Below are 20,769 nucleotides of genomic sequence, written 5' to 3'. Positions count from 1 at the left end.
AAGCATAGAATTCAGCAGCTCACATACCCTAACATCAAATGCAATATATGGTAATATATGAAATGTTTTTTTCATACATGTTTTATTAATGCTATAAAACATGTATGATTTTACAGAGAGAGTTCATACTTGACCCTGAGGGACTTCATCTTTCTTGTCTCTGTCCATCATAGGAATAGGCTGAATACCCGTTTTCTTCATTTCATCACCCTGGAGAAAAGCAAAGAGAGAGATTAACATTATTCCATGTTCTAACGCATATGGATCTAAAACTCCAGAATTAAAAGTAATGCAACGTACCAGTCTAAGGCAATCTCAGAAAACTGCCTAAGGAGTCTCATTTTATATATTCACCTAAACGATAATGTAAATAATAGATCCTGAAAATCAAATTTTTGAGTCAATGTACACATATTGTCCTTGTTTGCAAGGGCCTATCCATAATAAAAGGCAATTGGCAGAAAGAAAGAAACAAATAACAACAGAAATGGCATAAAATACATCAGATTGACCAGTTATATTCATAGTTAGTCTCACCTTTGAAAACGTTATCTGTTTAAAGTGCTATACCACAATGAAGAACATAACTCACCCAACCAAGACAAAGCTGAGTAAAGCAGATGAATTTATAATGCAGCCTCTTTGTCAACAATCTAGTCTTTTTGACCAAAGATGAGGAGCATATTTTTTACAAAGCTGCCCGTCAAACAGCCTTCTTAAGTACACTAATTATTCTACATGCATAAGAGGAATACTGGGAAAAAGCAGCATATCCAAAAACCAGATCGATGTAACGTGCAAGAGAAAACTGTCTCCTTCACAGAGCAGCCAATACACATTTCTGAACAGTATACTGGGCCTGAACATGATTACTTCTTACAAATCCGTAAGTAACTGGCTAACTTCTGTAAAAAGTTGAAATTTTCAAATAGACTTATGCTTCAGCTGCATTGTTAAAACATCATAGATGCTTAATCTTGAGGTTATAAAGGCAACAACAGCTGTAGCAATGGTTGCTTTTAGCTGCTGCTATTTTCTGGGCTTCCAAAGTCAATGCAAGGAGGCAATGTAATCTTCAAATCACTAACCTGAGTAAGGGAGAAAGTTTAGGCAGGATAGCTGCTAATATCATATTTGTCTATTTGTATACTTTACTATGAGATTTAGCTTACAGATGTTTAGCTGAAAGCTTGGTACATTCCTTAAATCAATGGTCTGTTTCTGCCACAGTTAGTGAAGGCATCTCTAGAAGACAAGTTATTACTCTTTTCTCATATGATTTTATCAAGACAAATTCCAAGCACCAGTGCCCAAGTCCCTTCCAAGGGAGGATTTTGGCCCCTATACACAAAGAGAAGTTTGCAATACAAAAAAATGATTCTGGTCTAAGTAGAGCCATTAATGACCACCTTTCTATTTTACTGCCTTGCAACTACCTGGAGCATAGAAAAGATGAGAGCTTGTGTGAGCTTATGGATTTTTTTTCCCCTTGCATATGTGGCCTGATATCAGGTACTGATTATGGTCCTGCTGCAGTCAACCAATGAGTGATGTAATCAGGAACCCACTTCTGAAGTACTGTCTGTCTGTACTATCATCTTGTGAACAATATTTGTCTCATCAAGTAGTTAGATGACAGACTTATTAAATCTAGTCTCTGTTAGACATTCTACTGTCAAAACTTGCAAAGAAAATCAGTGAGTTGCTGTTTAGCACCTGTAAGCAAATTTGTTTTTTGTGTGCTTCCAGTAAATAACATTTAATTTATTTATTTATATATATATTTTTAAGTACTGTTATCAATTGTTCGGGACTGTCTGCAGCTACCATACTCTCAGTGCTAAGACCCTCAACACTAAACCATTTAGCATCATATGATATGGGCTTTGTTTAACATAATATCAACTGTCCAGAAAACTCTAAAAGTGAGCTTTGAGGAAACTATTCAGCCTCTGGCTGATTATGCCCAAACTGAAAAAAAAAAAATCTCAGAATTATGTTCATCATTCTACCTTGAAAGAAAAGGGTATAACAGAATCAAAGAGTTGTTTGGATTGGAAGGAAGCTCTTGGGATCACCCAATCCACCTCACTCACCCACCCCAGAAAGGTAAGCTACAGTGAGTTGTCCAGGACTGTCCATTCAGGTTTTGAATATGATGAGACACCACAACCACTCCAGGCCACCAATGCCAGCGGTTGACTACCCTTCACAGTAAAAAAGTATTTTCTTGTGTTTAGCTGGAAAACAAGTACTAGAAATACAAGTTTTGTTTTTTTGTTTTGTTTTGTTTTTTTTGTGTGTGTGTGTTCACTGTGTGCAAACATATATGTGATACACTGCTAGACAAAGCTTGCCATAAAAATTACGGCTTTTATCCTCATTGTTATGAGCATGATCAGAAAGTTATAGAAATTCTTAACAAAGATGTTCATATCATACTTGCAGGGCAGCTATAGAAATGGAGGGCTTATAGCAAGTCACTTCAGAAAACACCACAGGATGTTTAATAACTACCTAGTGTCTCATATCCCACAAAAAAATTGCAGAAGACACAAACTTATATGATCCTATACAATTGATCACCAAATGTATTACTTTGCTCAAGTTGTATGACTGTGCTAAAGATTCATACTGAAGTGATAGCAAGGTAAATCTTAGCTGAAAACACTAGCTATACTTGGCTTCATTCAGTGAAGAAAGATCAGTGTGACATACATCAAAATTGCTGCAAACTCTTCTGCAGTTATTATTTAACAATTACATACAGAAGAAACACTATAAAAAGAGTGATTAATTCATTCCACATATTAAGATTATGAACTCAAGTAGTAATTAGGAACAACATTGTGTCCTGTGTATAGAATTTACCCCCCCCCCCCCCCCCCAACCCTTATGTAACAATTTCTGGAGTGAAATTCAATCTAATCTTTATATTCATATAGCCTTCCTAGAATTTTCCCTATGTTTGACTTGGTTTCCTGGTTTACAGAAGCAATTAGACCTATGGTTGATTTGTCAGCCATCCTGAATGGATCGCAACATATCCAACTTCTGTTATATATCACTTAATCTCTTAAAGCGGATGAAGCAAAATAGCAAATAAAGAATTCCATTTCTGTCAAAAACGTCTAATCTACATTTGTTCCATGAAGCAGCAATATAATATAAGATGCATCTTTATTAACTCGAATAACAAAACAACTTAAAGTCTGTGCAGGCTCAGTTATGTCCATAATTCCATCTCTAATATTGCTGAGTAAGAAAAGTCAAATTGATCCTTCACTTTCCACTCAGTTCACAAGACTTGAGAAAAATTATTGTATTTTTTTAATTATTTTAAAGTCTTGTAAGCAAAACAAGTTGAGCATGTAATTAGTGAAGTACATCAACGTTATGCCTCCAATATATTGCTCATAAGAACACTCACTTTCCAGTGCTGACATTTTAGAAAGTGAATACTAAACTACATCTTTGAGCTCAAAAAGTTTACGTTTTAAACATCTTATCATAGACTGATGTGTTCATAACTAAAAGAACTAGAAAATTTAAATAATAATAATAATAATAATAAAGAAAACAAAGACATGCCATGCACATCTTGAATTTCTTAATAAACATGCAACACGCAAAACAGAAATCTCCACATTATATGCATGCTACATCAAATCTGTGGGCCTGATTTCCATTTTACACCTATATAAACCAGAAATAAGCCCACTGAATTCTTTAGACTTCCACACGGCACATAAGAGAAAAGGACACTTTATGATACACACGTACAATAACAGTCTTGAAAATACAACATATCTTCTAAAACCACACAATTCAGCTGTATGCAACATGCTCAGAACTTATTCCTTATACCCCTAAGGTAGTCACTTTTTCACTTTAAGAATTAAATGATTAAATCATTTCATCCTGAGCATAAGAAATGTTAGAGATTGTATCTTTATTTCTGCATATGATTACAACTCAATGTCATGTGTCAATTCTCAGTACATCTTATCTGTGGAGTAACATTCACTATATTAAAAATCAGCTCTCTCTCTTTGAGACACAGTTGTTGAGCTGCGTCACAAAGATGCAAATGCTGGGATCAGAGGAATTGAAAGGACTGTCATATTTGCTTTAGCATTTCCTGGATTCATACTGCAGCTTCATAAGTGTGTGTTTTAAGGCAGTTGGCCCGGAAGCTGCTTTCATATTTTGGATTTCTAGAATACAAATAGATCCTTCACAACATTGCTCTTAGTGACTCTAAGAAGAAACAGATTTTCTTGTATGTTCTGTTAGGACATAATTTCTAAATTCGTCTTTAACAGAGAGAAAAATTGATGCCCGAAACTTAGGAAGCTAACTTAGCTTTTTAAATAGTTTCCAAGTAAACAACAAAACACATGCCGGCTGCAAAGAACAATCAAATGAATATGTTATGAAAACATGTAGCTGTTGATTTTTTTTTTAATTTTTCTATTTTTTAAATTATTATTATTATTTTCCTACCCAGATATTTTCTCTTATAAAAGAAAGTGAGAAAACAAAAATGCACATACCTCAGCCCAGAACTCTGCATATATATCATTGGCTGTCAGTCTGGTAACTGGCCACAGCTTTGTTACAGAACACAAATCACAAGCAGTCATCATCAGACCAATCACTCTATCTCTAGAATAAAATAGCATGAAATTGTAAGTTTGGTAAAGACTTAATTACCATATCCCAAGGTTTTTATTTGCCCTTCCTCAGTTCAATCAGCAATAAATTATAAATACTACAAATTTTCTCCCACTTTGCTTGTTTCTTCCGCACTTGTTTATGATTTACAGGTAAGGCGTCACACAAATTATTTTATATACCTTGTATTACTTCATTGTTTGCAACCAGAGTTCATCTGCAGAATTACAGGAATGTACACAAGAATGCCTCTCAAAACACTCCTGTACCTCTAGTTCATTTTTTGAGAATACAGTACAAGTCTATAAATAAAAAGATGGCATATCCTGTTGCTGCATTTCTTTCCATTCTTTAAAGAGAAATGAACACAGATTACAAAAAGAAGAAAAACTGGTTTTATCTCAAAGATCTTCATTTACAAGTAAGCTCTTATTTCTTCTTTTACTTCTTCTCAAAAGTATTTTTTACTTTTTCCTACTTCTGGCAACAGCCAGTGACTGGATCTTCTGTCTCAGTTTCTGTCTGAGAAATTATTCAAGAACTGCCTTAGCAAACTGTATTGTTGATCTAAATGTAAGGTATGCTAAAGCAATATTGTAGCTTTAAAGAGTGAGGTCTCCACAACAGCCCTAATACTGCAATAATCAGAGTACACCTATGGTATATTAAAAGAGAAGTCATTGCTTTTTTTGGAATGAATTCTCCTCCTAAAAGGACAAGACTCCCACACATAATTCCATCCTGTACACTGACTAGCCTATTCACAGAATAATTGAAGAGGATTGGTAGGATTATAACGGTCATTACTAAGAGTTTTTGTATTTTGTTTTCTAGCACTTCTCTACTACTCCTTGAATCTATTGTTTGTGTCTTATAAAGAAAACAGTCAAATTAATGAATGAATTAATGTGATTTCCATCTGATAGACACCTGCATCTTTGTTAATACCTATCCCATGAAAAAAAGCACACAACTTGCTAACTTTCATGACAATGTGATGGCTGTTATAGAAGCTGTATCAATAGACAAATTACCATTGAAATACACAAATACACAATGTAAAGAATAGATAAAAGGCAAAGTACAAATTCCGTGAGTTATAAAAGAGGATTTATCAGCCACATACGGGCCAATTTTAACATCCTATTACTTTATTTTTATTGTACAATACCAAGTAGAAGCCTTGGATTCTTTAGCCACGTTACCAACTAATGCTGTATCACAGGGCATGTGGTTTTGCACTGAAAATGGTTAAAGGGGGCAGGCAGGGTAAAAATTTTAAACATAATAGAATATTCAATCATATACTAAATAGTTGTGCAATATTCAAAATTGATAACCCCTAAGCTCAAGATTCCTCATAAGTTTCATTTTGAGGTTATCAGGACCTAACATACCCTTAAGATTTTGAGGCTTACTCAAGCCTGGTAAACTTCAATTCCATACTGTGACTTAAGCTTTTAATAAAAGCTTAAGCTTTTATTTAAGCTTAAGTATTAAACTGTGTTGAGATAATGTATTCAGAACTACCAGCAAAACCTTTTAAATTCCTCAAACAGTTAAAGAAGATCCAAATTCCAAAGTTCTTTCTGAAAAGAATCAGAATCATGATTCGATATACTCCTATCTCACCTCTCCATTTTTTCTCTGCCTTAGATCAAAGCCATTTTCCAGTAAAGAAGCTATCAAGGGAGTATGGTACAGAATCATAGAATCATTAAGGTTGGAAGACACCTTCAAGATCATCTGGTCCAACCATCACCCTACTACAAATGACACCCACTAAACTGTAGTGCTGAGTGAACACTTTAATCAACCCTGTTATGACACATATCTGCCATCCAGGGTACATTATGTTTTGCTTATGTGGACAAAAAGATTCATGTCTATATGAATATGAATACTTGTATATTTTGAATAGTTTTAAAACTTAGAACAATCATAATTCACAAAGGTTGAGAATTGACCAGAATTCTTTCCTGTTTCTCTGTTTGACTTAGGGATTTTTTCTGGAGTCAAATGTTTCATCAAAACAGAAAGTTATGTAAAATCAGTAGCTGATTTGGCTATTAAATTATGTTCTGGTGTTGTTACCTGCTTTATAGAGAGGCAAAATGATTACAAAGGGCTTGACTTTTTCCCATCCAACAGTGAAGTGGAAGTGACTTTGCTTCTAGTCAGGACTAATCTTTCAGAAAGCATGCTTACAGAAAAATAAATGTATTGACATAGGAATGCAATGAAATGATTATTGCACTTTTTTTTTTTTTTCCCCCCACTACTTAACTGCCTATGCACTAACTTCCTGGTGCAGATAAGCTGTCAGTGAACTGTGTAGATGAAATCCAAAGCTAGTGACATGCAAATATAAATATATATATATATATGATTACATATTTTACACAAAGTTGGTGTTTGAAATCTCATCTGTAAGATCTCTGCCTACAGAGAATAGTGTTTTGTTTTTTTTTTTTTTCTCTTACAATTCCTGGTTGTGTTCTGTGAAAAGAAAGGTTTTTCTTTCTAAGACTAATGCCCTAGTGAACTAAATCTGGTTTGCTGCTTTACCTGTGTGCTTGGTTCTTAAGGTTTAATGCTCCCGCTTGATGCAGCTCTTCAAGCTGTTTTCTATTTCCAAAATACAGGGCAAGGTCTGTAGCAATGATGGCTTTCCGGATGATCTCAAGGACTTGCTCATATTCACTGGAGCTCAGATTGGAGAAGACATTGTGCCCTTCCAGCTATGAAAAAGTAAAAAACCAATAAAAAGCACAAGCTCTAATTCTGAGATGATTTCAGTCATTACTTCACCAGACAGGTTACAACAGTTCTACAGCCCAATGACAATTTTTGCTGCAAATTCAGATGTTGACAGCCTGAAATTCCCATTTTTTATCTTTGGTTTTTAAATGCTGTCATGAAACCTATGACTAAACCACTGATTTGCTTTGGGGACTGCTCCTTCTGAAGCCTGAAGGTATTAATAGAGAAAAATGATAGCTTTTTCTGCTGTGATTTATAAGCACTACATGTACTGCACTTACAGACACTATTAGCTTGGGAACTTGTGATTTAATCCTGATCCAGAGTATTGCACTGCCAAGTTGGTAAACTGAATGTCTGATTCACTCTGAAGAACAATTTTTGATATTGCATAATAAGTAATACAGAAGAGGAAATATCCAATTTAAAATCCTAAAAGATTTTAGTATGACGGTGTTGCCAATGACATGTGCCTGCAATTGCTTCATTTATTGATACAATTTTCTCTTTAGAAATAAAGTTAATTTCAGTATGTTAATGTATAAAAACATTTAGGGGAAAAAAAACCTGCTTTGTTCAACCATAAATTGACTGACCGATAAACTAAAGACAATGTCTTCCACTATGGAGGCTCTGGCAACATGTCACTTTCATCCCTTTGCAGTTTCCACTATGTATGACTGCACTTTTAACTGACAATATCCATGCACTGTGATCACTCATAAAGCTGTAACACATTTCAAGTCAACACTGTTTGCTGTCTCTAAGCTTTTGAAAGCAACTTGTCAAAAGTCTTCCTACTGTTGAAAGGAAACAGAGAAAAATAAGAAAGAATGAACCAGCCATGTCAAAGTGTGGACATTCAAAAATAGAAAATATTATTAAAATATAACAAATTCAGATGTGTTTTGACATTTAATTGGCATTTGGGCTGAAACTCATCAAAAGTTTCCCTGACTTTTGTCAAGCATTTACATAATTTTTTCAAAATAATTCCTCTGTGGTACAAACAGGCTTGGTTTCTCTCACCATCCGGAACATAAACGTCATTTCCCAACATTTTTACTTGAAGAAGTAGATTTATTGTGAATAATGAATAGAAAATACAACCTGTCTGTCTCAATGCTCCTTTGACAGCCTCCTAAGCTGTAGTACATGTTAAAAAAGAAGCTCAGAACATTTTAACCCATCATCAACACTTTGGAGCGAGGAAATTACTGTTATTTATTGTCACGATTTGGGGTTTTGGGAACTCTGTACTCCCCAGCCTTGCTGTATAACATGCTATTCACCCTACTACTTAAATTATGCTAGATTTGGAGGTGTCACTTCTAGGCTTTAGAAGCTGCAATAAGACGAAGACCGCTGTGAGAAGTCCTGTTCATTCTACTAGGACAAAAAAAAAAAAAAAAAAAGATTCCATTAAGTACCAATAGAAGCTGCTGGCTCTGAGCATGTCACATAGACTTCTGAGAACTACGTACAAAGTACAGCTCGTAAGATTTTATTCTTTCTCCACTGAGCTAGAGCTAGTGAACAGAATCTTCTGTAAGTATGGTATACAACAGAATTACAAGTGGACAATCAAAGCACCTATAAAGTTTCAAACAGTGAAAAGTCCTACAGGTTATTAACATAAAATTAAAACTCATTGAGATAAATCATAAATCATAACTTGTTTTTGTTTTTCTTTTTCTTTTTTCCATAACAGTCCTGGAAGTATACAGAAAGACTTTTTGATTCAGTTGAAAAAACAGCAAGTCCAAAAGGCTGTTCTCATCTGCCTTTGCTGCTAAATATCACCTATTGGCACCTGGATAGTCAGTGTCTGAATCCACTCTGTAGCCCTGACCACTTATCCGCCTTTCCTCACTTACACTTGGCTGTGACAGCCAAGGCTAACAGGTAGCAGGGAAGCAAAAGGGTTCCCCACCTTCTTAGCAAATGGAACTTTCATCAATTGCACCATTTCTGCAGGAAAAATGCATAATGGTTATTAAAGAATGACCAAAGTCTGCTTCACATAGCCACAGAGTGACAGAGAAGCGTTACTGACTGAGGAACTTGCTCACTGTGCACAAAGTCACATGAAGAATGAATACTAAAAATCTAATGCCATACCGCCACTGAAGGATTCAATTACACCCTCCCACATGGAGGAATATTCAGAGATAAAGCTTCCATTCTCTGACGAAATGTGTATGATACCTAAAACCATAATATCACAAGGTGTGCTTCTGAATACAATACAGAATATGTGTTTTCTAAAGGGTGATTAGGTATTTAAGAAAAGAAATATCTTCCCCCTGAAAGACCAGAAAGAAAGAAAAGTTAACAAGTAATTAGTGGCACAGCAGTATGGCAAGGCTATGCATCAGGCGTGTGCACAGTAAATTAAAAACAGTGAGCACAAATATGTCATGAACTGGCAGCTGTTTCACTGGTGAGCGTTCTCAGTCTTCTAATTGAAGATGAACAAATTTTTCACTGATGAGAAAATATCTGTGTGTCAGCAACACACTGATTTCCCAAAATGTATTTGCATGCTTTCCTCTACTTTTCCATTAAACATACAGACAATTTACCTTGTAGTAGGAACTATCACAGAATATTACCTTATTCATTTTATTCCAATTGCTGAAGAACAAAAAAACATGTGATAACATAATGAAACAAGATGAAACTTTTCATGCGTGCAAAATTAACATTTGCTCCCATGTAAAGAATTTATGCATACTTCATGCCACACATTTAATGTTCACGGAATTTATTACAGCAGGTTTTCAAGCTTCTCATACAGACTTTTGACAGTTCTTTAGTTTTTGTTAAAAAATTCAGGACAGTTGAAGACTTTGTTGAAGCACATTTTACTGAAAATATGTAACTAAATGAGAAACTGATTTTCATTTTCAAAGTTCCTGATCCATAGGGTTGTAGAAGAAATTCTTATTGATCCAGAAACTGACAACTCAAAGGAAGACCGTAAGTATAGACCTTCAAATGCACTGTATTTCTACAACATCGAGGTTTTGGGAAAGCTATGTTTTGTGCTATTATTGAATGCTTGGGTTGCTAATATTGAATGCCTGGGAGCTAGATTTGCTGTAATAAATCAAGGCAAATACTTCTTACACACTTATAGATGAGCACTACAGTCCAGAAATAAAAATAAGCATGCTTCAGAAAATCTACTGGCTAATGATGTGACTCCTATTTCCAACACCAGACTCCAGTGCACAGAAGATACAATTACAATAATCCTACCTGCAGGATGGACACAGTCTGCGAGAAGTGGTGCTGTTCCATTGTTGATGTGGAATAGAGAGCAGCTAGAGGGTGATCAAATTTCTGAAGATAGCTGTTGCTGTAACCTCTGTGATCCAGGTCATGACATAGGCATGCAACTAGAAGACCTTTTCGCTATTAAAAAGTGAGTGAGAGAGAGAGAGAGAGAGAGAGAGAGAGAAGTAAGATATATTTCCTGCCCCTAGATGTCACTCTCTTCCCAAAATACTCTAAGTGTTGCACTAGAATTACACTGTCTTCAAAAAGTACACAGAATCCTTTGTGCTATATATCAGATCTAGCAGACATAAGCTTTTCTGTCTTGCCCCATAAGTTTAATTCTCCTGTTGCATCCTTTACAACCTGCATTTTTTCCAGTCTTACAGCCTTCATCAGTCTGTCTCCTTGTCCCAGATAGTTCCCTTTGTCTAGCTCATCCCAATCTACACTTCTCGGGAAGTCTTTCTTATCTGTTGTTCTGAAATATAGTGCCTAATTCCAGTGCTTTTCACCATGAACCCATCTTCCCTGCTTGGATCCCAGCTCTTTGACCACTCCTACCTGTTGGATCTGTTTGTCTCTAGATCACAGTCCCTTTTACAATGTGTCATACTGCTCTCCCCATCTCTAAGTCTATCTAGATTCACGGCACCATCCCTCACCTGAGACCAGCCTATCCTAGTTTCCCAAATTTTCCTTTAGTAGCTTCCTGTATTCTTGCTGTATACTTCTCCAGTCTCAAGAGAGGAGACTGCCAAAAGGAGCTGAAACACAGACAGGGGTAAGGCATTTGAATAGGTGGAGGCTGGCTGGAGCTTGGCAGTCTCTTGGCTAAGAGACTGTTTCCATGTCTCTTAACAGCTGCCTCTTTTTCTCTCCCAGTCCCTCTCACTCAATTCTCAAGAATCATAGAATCATTTAGGCTGGAAATGACCCCTCAAGATCATCAAGTCCAATCATCAACCTAACACTACCAAGTCCACCACTATTCTATGTCCCTAAGTGCCACATCCATATACGTTCTTCTGTACTTCCAAGGATGGGAACTCTAACACTACCCAGGGCAGTCTGTTCCAATGCCTAACCACCCTTTCTGCAAAAGATGGGGTTTACCACTTGGTTAACACTGAAAGTTATGAGACCTTTAAATATTCCCTGAGGGTGCAAATCCACAGTGTTTTTTTGTTTTGTTTTGTTGTGTTAAAGAAACATTGATTTTTCAAACTTGGACAACTTTGCCACTTGCATGGTAAATGCCACTTTCCTATTTCAGTGCCAATTTTCAAGTCCCTGCTTGAAAGCAGAATAAACTAGACATTTTCATATGAAAGACCACCAAATTTTATTTTACTCTTATACACTGCACAAAAACCTGGTTTCTCCTAACATGCTTGTCAAAAAGAATCAAACAATTATGGCTGAAATTTCCCCAAATGAATCAGCCAGATGAAGCCAGGAAACTTGGAAAATTACAGCTCAAATGGCTAGTATTTGGCAACGTTATTAGCAACTGAAAACAGGTTCTCCTAGTTGGAAGTTTCAGGTAGCATTAATAAGACAGCACTCCCAGTGTACCTACAGTAATTCAGAAGAAAAACATGTGGCAGCTCTTCACAGTGTATGTTATATAGAATTTAACCATTCTAAGCATTCCATTTTATTACCAAAACTTTCACAGTGATCTACTGAAAGTATATTTTTTCTAATTTTTCTAAGTCCTTGCAGTTATCTTAGAAATAGATACACACATGCTAAGGAAAACTGTTGTATAATAAAAGCTGACCGGTCAATAAACATGTTTGGACAACCATTTTCTTTCTGTTCTTTCTGCTGCCCTGCTTTACTAACATATGTCAACCAGCTCTGCAACAACAAGCCTTTCTCCATTGTCCTCCTACTCAGGATCTCCCAGATCTTGCAGGGTCCGAGATTCAGGGTGTCCCCTTCCCCTCAGCACAGATCTGACAGTTAATTGAGTAATTAAAATACAGATTGTGGTTGTGAGTGGGCAGGAAGAACCTTAAAATGTGGACACAGACTTATAGGAAATCTGCTAACACTTCTTCAATGTTATGAAAAAATATGAAGGAAACAATGGAGTTAAGAGTCTGAAGAATTCTCCTTTCTCAAAGTCCCTACTCATACCCATTCCAGTACAGGGACCATGAGATCCTTTATATACACTCTGCCCCAGCTGACAGGAAAACTCCAGAATAAAGAAAGTACTTATAAGATGGTTGGTACCTCTAATGAAGGCTAGTAACTGATCCAAATCATCTCACCTACCTCCAGGTCAGTGAAAAGCCCCTGGTTGTTCTGAAGTATGGCATACATGCAATGTGCAACTGTAACTGCATGCTTCCAGTTGTGGTAGGGCACACGGCGATAGTTCTTCTTTACAGACATAGTAAATCGGCATAGCTTTTCAAGTTCAAAGCTAGAAAATAATGAGTTTGGTGAGAAATAAAAATGGAAAAAAAAATAACCAACAGAGGAGTGAGTATGACTCATTGCTTATGAGAGTCATTCAAGTTTTGGCAAGGACAAAAGTGTGTGAATACTTGATAATATTCATAGTTTAATTTGTAAATTTCTGGAATGTAAACCAAACTACCCAGCTCACACAACACAATTACATAACCTTATCTGCTTCCAAAAGCTTAAAGTACTGTTTCTTTAAATTGTTATCTATTCAACCTGTAAAATAGTGAAAACCTGTATCTAACTGACAATTTGAAAATATAATTTTATCAAAACATAAAATTGGGGGGGGGTTGGGGGGGCATGCAAACAACATTGAAGAAATAATCCTGTTTAAACTAAAATCTCAGTTAAATACCAAATACAAAAATTGTTTTGATTCAAAAATGTTAAGATGCTCCATAATGACATCGTGAAAAACATACCTATATATATATATATATATATCACTTTTTCAAGATGTATAGAATTTTTTATTTTTATTTTTAATTTTGGCCCAATGACCAGAAATTCACATTTCAGTGTTTCTGCATTTTTCATCAAAATAATTCATTGTTAAGTAATTGCTTTTAAAGGATTTTTTTTTTAATTTTTCTTTTTTTTTTTTTTTTTTTATCTTCTTGATGTTATTATATGCAAGCAAAGTGAATCTATTTTCAAAAGTATTTTCACTAAGGTAATATTAAAAAGTAGTTAGAAAGTAATTGTTATGTTTGACTTATGTGCTCATTAAGAATACTTCTGAGACACTTTGTATCCTCCAGTATTAGAGCTCTGCACAACCTTTGAAATGAAAGAAATCTTTTTGTTTGCAGATGGGAAATTCAGGCATGGATTAGGTATCAGGTAAAATTTTCTAAAGTAATTAGAAGGCTGTCAGGGTGAAAAAGGACTACTATGCCCAGAAGTGAACAGAAGCTACCAGAGTCCCAACTCACTAACTTTCTCCCTCATGAAAAGGTCAGTTTTCCTTTATTCTCTCTTTTTTTTTTTTTCCCCTGTTAACGTGGTTTGACTTTTTCCATGTTTTTATCATTTCTTGCATGGCTCATGGAAGCTTTAATGGAAGCAGTAATGTCCTAGCTGCAAGTACTTGTTTTGGACAGTTCAGAAGATCTGTACTTTCAGAAATTAAATATAAGTCTGTCAGTCCTCCTTTTCAAATATTTTTCTCACTTTTATTTCTTTAACTTTGTATGTGAGACTTGAGACATTTGAAAAATGTAAAGTGGATATCAATTCTTTCCCATTAATTCTTACACCTGGGCAGAGAGAATGAGAAAAAAAAAAAAAAAACTTAGTAGAAAATTTGAACCCAAATCTTGAAGCCACAGCCATTCTTTCAGGAATGGAAACAACCTAATTACTCTCAGAAGTAGAGAACTGCATTTAAAACAATCATCCAACTCATAATATGGAAGAGAAGAAGAGAAAGACCCTCAAGACCCTCAGATTTGACTATATTCAGGCTTTGAGGGCATGGAGATTCTTCTAGTTATTAAGATGAAGCAGACACCAACAAACGTTTCCCAAATGTTTGTTCCTCCATTTTGCCAGGAGACACTTCCCCTTTCAATTACTCATCTGTGGATTTTTCCACAATTCAGAGCAGTTCCTTTCAGCAATGGAAGGATACTTAGCCAAGACACTGCCGATCTTGGTAATGGATGCTGAGAGAAAGGACAATAAATGAAATGACATTTAATTCCCAAATCACTCATTTCCATACTTAATGCACAATGATTATAGAATCAAAGAATGGTTTGGGTTGGCAGCAACCTTAGAGATCACTTAATTCCAACTCACCTGCCACAGGCAGGGACACCTCCCACCAGACCAGGTTGCTCAAAGCCCCATCCAACCTGACCTTGAACACTTCCAGTGACGGGACATCCACAGCTTCTCTAAGCAACCTGTTCCAGTGCCTCAACACCCTCTGGTGAAGAGTTTCTTCCTAATATCCAATCTAAATCTTCCCCTCTTTTAGTTTAAAACCATTCCCTCTTGTCCTATCGCTATACTCCCTGACAAAGAGTCCATCCCCAGCTTTTCTGTAGCCCCCTTTAGGTACTGGCAGGCCACTATAAGGTCTCCCAGAGCCTTCTCTTCTCCAGGCTGAACAACCCCAACTCTCAACCTGTCTTCAGAGGAAAAGTGCTCTAGCCTTTTAAGCATACTCCTGGCCCTCTTCTGGACTTGTTCTAACACATCCATGCCCTTCTTGTGCTGGGGGCCCCAGAACTGAACATAGTGCTCTAGGTGGGGTCTCAGGAGAGCAGAATAGAGAGGGAGAATCCTGTCCCTTGACCCGTTGTCCCGGCTTCTTTTGATGCTGATAACAAATTTGTTTTGCAAAATAAGGTCCAACCTGGAATTATTTTAACTGTTTATTATATTAATTTCAACAGCTATATATTTGAAAAATAGTAGTTATGGACCATCTCTCTTTTTTGTGTGTAAAAAAGAAGAAAAAAAATTAATGCCTCCAATATCTTCACAACCTTCTGACTGAGAAGCAATTTCAACTCAGAACCAAACTATACTTCTATATATTGTATTGGAAGAACAACTTGAAGAACAACTTGTTTGGACAATATCACGACTTCTTTCATATCCTATGAGGATACGCCTATGAGGCTGAGGACATCTGGGTTGTCCAGTCTGGAGAAAAGGAGGCTGAAAGTCAAACTTGTTGCTCTATGAAGCTTCCTGAGGAGGGGAAGTGCAGAGGTGCCAGTCTCTGGTCACTGGTCACAGGATGTGCAGGAACAGCAGCACAAAGCTTCACCAGGATAGGTTTAGACTGGACATGTGGAAAAATTTCTACACTGGACAAACACTGGAAGAGGCTTCCTAGTGAGGTAGTTGATGCCCCATCAGTGTTCAAGAGATGTTTGGACAATGCCTTAATCATACTTTAACTTTTGATTAGCCCTGAAGTGCTCAGGCAGTTGGACTTGATGATCTTTGTAGGTCCCTTCCAACCAAACTATTCTAATCTAATCTGTCTGTTCCTAAATTTTATGAACTGGAGACCAAGAAGCCAGGACAAGAAACTCAGCCTGCTTTTGACAGCCCTGTACAGACCAGGCATAGTAAAGAAACTCCAGAGAAAATATGACTGTGCATTAGGAAATAATGACCTTAATATTTCCTAATAAACAAATGCATAAACAATGGAATTAAAACAATAAATAATGTAGTTCATACCAGGCTGTCCCACAGGACTGGTGAACCATGTAGACAAAAATGGCAGGCCAGACATCCTCATAAGGGCTGATGTCAAAGTGGTATCTAAGAAGAGAGTTTCAGCTTGGTAAGAAAAAACACCCTTTCTTACTTAAGAAAGTGAAAATGACTAGACAATGTATATCTGACAGCATGCACTTGTTTCTGAAAATACACAGAAAACTGACTTTACAGGGTATACCTTCCTCCAATGTAGAGTAATATTTTTCTAGTAAGGTCAAGGGATCTATGGTGGTTAGCCTTTGGCTTTGTTTAATTAATAGAAACATAAACCTTTATTTAAGAATTCATTGTTTAATAATGTACAAAAATCTGTGTTCACTCCTAAAATTTACTTTTCTCCTGAGAATCTTAAGGATAGCGTGTCTAATAATACCTTTACCATCTTTTTTCCCAAAAATTTCTGTCAAGAGTTTGGTGAGACTTGCTTTAATTTTGATACAGCAAATGTCACCTTTTAGTGGCTAATAGAAATTAAGCACAAACTTCAAAAATCAAACTTTTTTTACGACTGCATTTTTTATGTTTCATTAGCTAAGGATTTCCCCTCTCTCAGTATCAACACTTAGGCCTAATGCTAGGTACTTGCTCAGCAGAACTGTTTGTCCTTCGATTATTAATTAACCCCTTTCCCTGCACCTGCTGTGCTGCAAGTCTTCTATTTACTTTCCATTGAACCCAGCTAAACACTTGCTCGTGTATGTGACATACTGAACAGCACAGCAGGTGCAAGAGAGCTGAAGGTAGCTGAATTGCTTGAAAAATGGTTAAATGTATTCAGAGTTCTCAAACTAAAGGATGTTAATATAATTTAGAATGAAACCTGTCATCTTTACAAGTAAAAGTCATTTTGGTGAGGAGGTGGGTTATATAATATCATCTAACAAAGCATAAGGAATTGTGTTGCAAAGAATAAGCTTCTGTTAGGGTGTAATCCTGCAGGCTGCTAATACTCTGGCTTTCAAGCAAATCACTTCAGCATGTAATGAACTTTAACCGAAAGAAGTCTCTGTTAAGCATATGCTTGTATGCTTTGCTCAGTCACGGCTACAGTGCATAACACTTGACAGGAACGAGTTCTAGAGATCAGGTTAATGAAAACAGTTTAGATTTTGTGACTCAAAACTGTGGAGTTTTGATGTTAGGCACCTGGTCACTACTGCAGAATTTATTGTCCTGGGCCAGAAACGGTGACTTAAAAACTGAGATGAGTCCCAATGTCAGTACTGAGTGGGGAATACCAATCAAACAGATAAAGGCACATCTTCAGCACATGGAAGACCCATGAGATCTGACAGCAGCTGAATTATTTCAAAGTCTTAGACTATTCAGATATTGCAAACTAAGGAATGGAAAGTCCTCCAAATTTTGGGCTGTAACTTTAAATCCTAGCACACGGGACTCATAACACTGAATTATCTTCAGAGGTTGAGTTCTGTATCCGTTTTTCCCTCCCTTGAGAAACACAGTCAGAGGCAAAAAACACAAAGGAAAAAAAATAAAATAAAAAATAACACACAGGGAGGAGCTGAATCTTTTATTCTAAAACATATAAATGGGAATGATGTCTTGCATTTGGTCTTAACTACTCACGTTACAACTCAGCCTCCTTTCTGGCTCTGAGCTGGTGGTGACTTAGGAGTACTGGAAAGTAAATTCAGCTCTACAGCCCTTAGATATAAATTAATGCTTACTGCAGCTACTGTAGATATGCATGTCTGTGGAAAACGCTACCAATCTAGGTAGGTATTATTTTACATCTTTGATATATACAGTTTGTTCATAGGTCATAAAGTTTAACTGGGTATAAGATTGTCAGAGATAAAGACCTATGACATTGGGATAGTTCTATAACGAAAGTGCTTCCTACAAAACCCTCAGCTATACCGAGGGAAAAACAATAATATTTTTCACAATCAAATACCAGTTGCAACTGTTGCTATATTGAAAACACACTTACAGTTCAATTTCTTTATAAATATGTGGAGGCAGTGTACAGTGCATTAGGTTTTGCCACTCTTCAGCTGTACAAACACTGTGGTAGGATAGTTTCTCCATTGTTACACGGTAAATACACTCTGAATGGCGAATTCTGTGGTACATCTGAAAAAGGGAAGTCATTCATTAATGTGACATTTTAATCAAGGTAAAACACCATTTATTGCCTGTATCCAAGCATTTATTCTTAAACTACATATTTGCAAAAAAAAATAAATGTTAATGATTTTGGCTGCCCAACACATCAGAAAAGATAATAGAAAATTTGGAACTTCTGAAAAAAATGGGCCTTCAATCACATCATTCAGCACCTACTCTCTCACAGGTACAAATCTAAGGCTTGTCTGACTTTTCACTGTGTCTAAACTCTCCCAAGAAAAAGAATTAAAGTTCAGAAATTAAAAATAGATCTTACATTATGGTGACAGAAATAAAACTGATGGTGGGGCACAATTCATATATTGTGTCACTACATAAATTCAACTATTAATTGGTACAAATAACTGCTACTTATGTACAGTAAAAAGTACAAGAGATGTTTGTCATATCTACATTACCTTGCAGTAACAGTGAAATATTAATACAGTTAATTACTGAGAGTTTCAAACAGCTATTGTGGACATGGTATGTTTTGTAAACAAGTGAGGACAGAACAAAAGTAAAGATAATCCTTTGGAGCAGCGTGCCCTGAATAATAAGGTTCACCATTTAAAATGAGTAAATTCACACACAACAGACTGTATAGTCCCAAGTTTCATTTATATGCAGGCCTCTTGTCTTGAATCGTGTGGAACAAGTTTAAATAAGTGCAGATAAAATTTACTGGTTCAGAATACTGACAGTGTGATGTAAAACAGCTTAAAGTAAATCACCAGGTTTAACTGACATGGTATCTTACCTCCCATGAATATGACACATTTCTTCTGCATTGCATTTTTACTGCATTTTTGTACTTACATAGTAATGAGCATTAAATTGTTTGCACTTTCTACATGAATAGTAATTTTTGAGAAAATAAATAGTTTATACACAAAAATAGTTATCCACCCTTGGAAGCATGGGTAATTACGACTATAGCACAGTATATAAATGTATAAATATTTTTAATATTAAGCATATGGAATGGAGAGAATACATATAATCTCCATCCCCCTGATAAATTTGTAAAACGGGATCTGAATTTATAAAATTAAATAAGAATAATATTTTCTAATGGAAAAGACTAGACAGTTATCATTCACATTTCAGTTTGTTCTCTCAATTTAGCTACATGAAATGGATGCATCCAGAGCACAATTATTTCAGAAAGCATCAAACAAATCCCTACTGTTCTATTAAAACACAACTATTCAGTAAAGAATTCAGTGATTCTTCAATGATTCTGTTTCCTTATTAATTCAATGGAACATATTTATGGATTTTAGTAATCTGGATAATCAAACAGTAGATTAAGTAAGATTCTAAATCTTAAGTAACATTCTAAATCTTCATACTATAACAGCTTACAAAACTGTAGATAAAACTTACATTAGCACAGTGTAAGGCTAAAGCACAAAAGACTGCAAACATTTTAAAGTTGTTCTCATCAGTTTTAGAGAAGGCACTTCCACTTATTTTGTTCACCATCTGTACAACGCCTATTACACTTCCTCGGCTCACAATAGGCATGCACAGGATATTTCTGGTTGTGTAGCCTGTATAGAGGTCTACTTCTCTGGAGAGCCAGACAAGAGAAAGAAAAAGAAAGAGAGAGGGAGAGATAATATTAATTAGTATCTATTCCTTGTTCCCTAGAAATGTTGGTGTACAATACAGCAAATAATTTTAAGGTAGACGTAATTAGTACCTGCAAGAAGTTCACCTCTAAAGTTCTCACATAGTTTCATCTACAGTGTCAGATTTAGAAAGAACTTTTAAATTCTTTAATCTCCATTTGCAAGACAGAGAATAAGCGTTTCCTCAAATGTATAGACAGAGCATTCAAAAAATCGAATATGTTTAAGTACTTACCATGACTTTGTTAGGAAAAAAAAAAATATATATACTCATTTACTTTTTCTCCCCTAAAACCATTCAGATTCCAGGAAGGTTAATAGAGAAAATCAGCAACAGTTTACCTAACTGTCAGAATTCCATAACAGGAAATCAACAAAATATTTCTCCTGATATTTATGTTAGATAAAACTAATACTTTTTATTTTAATATCTTCAAAATACCTCCAATGGCAAAAACATTTAAAGGGATATCCATAGGTTTACTTCTAATCAGAGTATCACAGCTCCATGAATGCATCCTAATATGAAACTTAAGTAGGA

General features: G+C 35.9%; 1 protein-coding gene across 6 annotated transcripts in view; it reads right to left on the bottom strand.

The window, feature by feature from the left end:
* Nucleotides 1–20,769, bottom strand: part of PDE10A (phosphodiesterase 10A) — a 190,777-nt gene that overhangs the window by 16,723 nt on the left and 153,285 nt on the right. For all 6 annotated transcript variants that reach the window (XM_080588459.1, XM_080588456.1, XM_080588458.1 and 3 more), the window contains 8 exons: nucleotides 19,981–20,167; nucleotides 18,416–18,558; nucleotides 16,417–16,500; nucleotides 13,012–13,162; nucleotides 10,705–10,860; nucleotides 7,246–7,418; nucleotides 4,557–4,668; nucleotides 130–210 (listed from right to left, as the gene is read on the bottom strand). In XM_080588459.1, coding sequence (XP_080444585.1) covers nucleotides 130–210; nucleotides 4,557–4,668; nucleotides 7,246–7,418; nucleotides 10,705–10,860; nucleotides 13,012–13,162; nucleotides 16,417–16,500; nucleotides 18,416–18,558; nucleotides 19,981–20,167 — 1,087 coding nt within the window. The remainder of the gene's footprint in view (nucleotides 1–129; nucleotides 211–4,556; nucleotides 4,669–7,245; nucleotides 7,419–10,704; nucleotides 10,861–13,011; nucleotides 13,163–16,416; nucleotides 16,501–18,415; nucleotides 18,559–19,980; nucleotides 20,168–20,769) is intronic.

This window comes from Anser brachyrhynchus (genome assembly GCF_964034855.1).
Source record: "Anser brachyrhynchus genome assembly, chromosome: 3".
Taxonomy (NCBI): domain Eukaryota; kingdom Metazoa; phylum Chordata; class Aves; order Anseriformes; family Anatidae; genus Anser; species Anser brachyrhynchus.
Note: the sequence above shows the minus strand (reverse complement) of the source record. Positions and strands in the feature narration are given on the sequence as shown.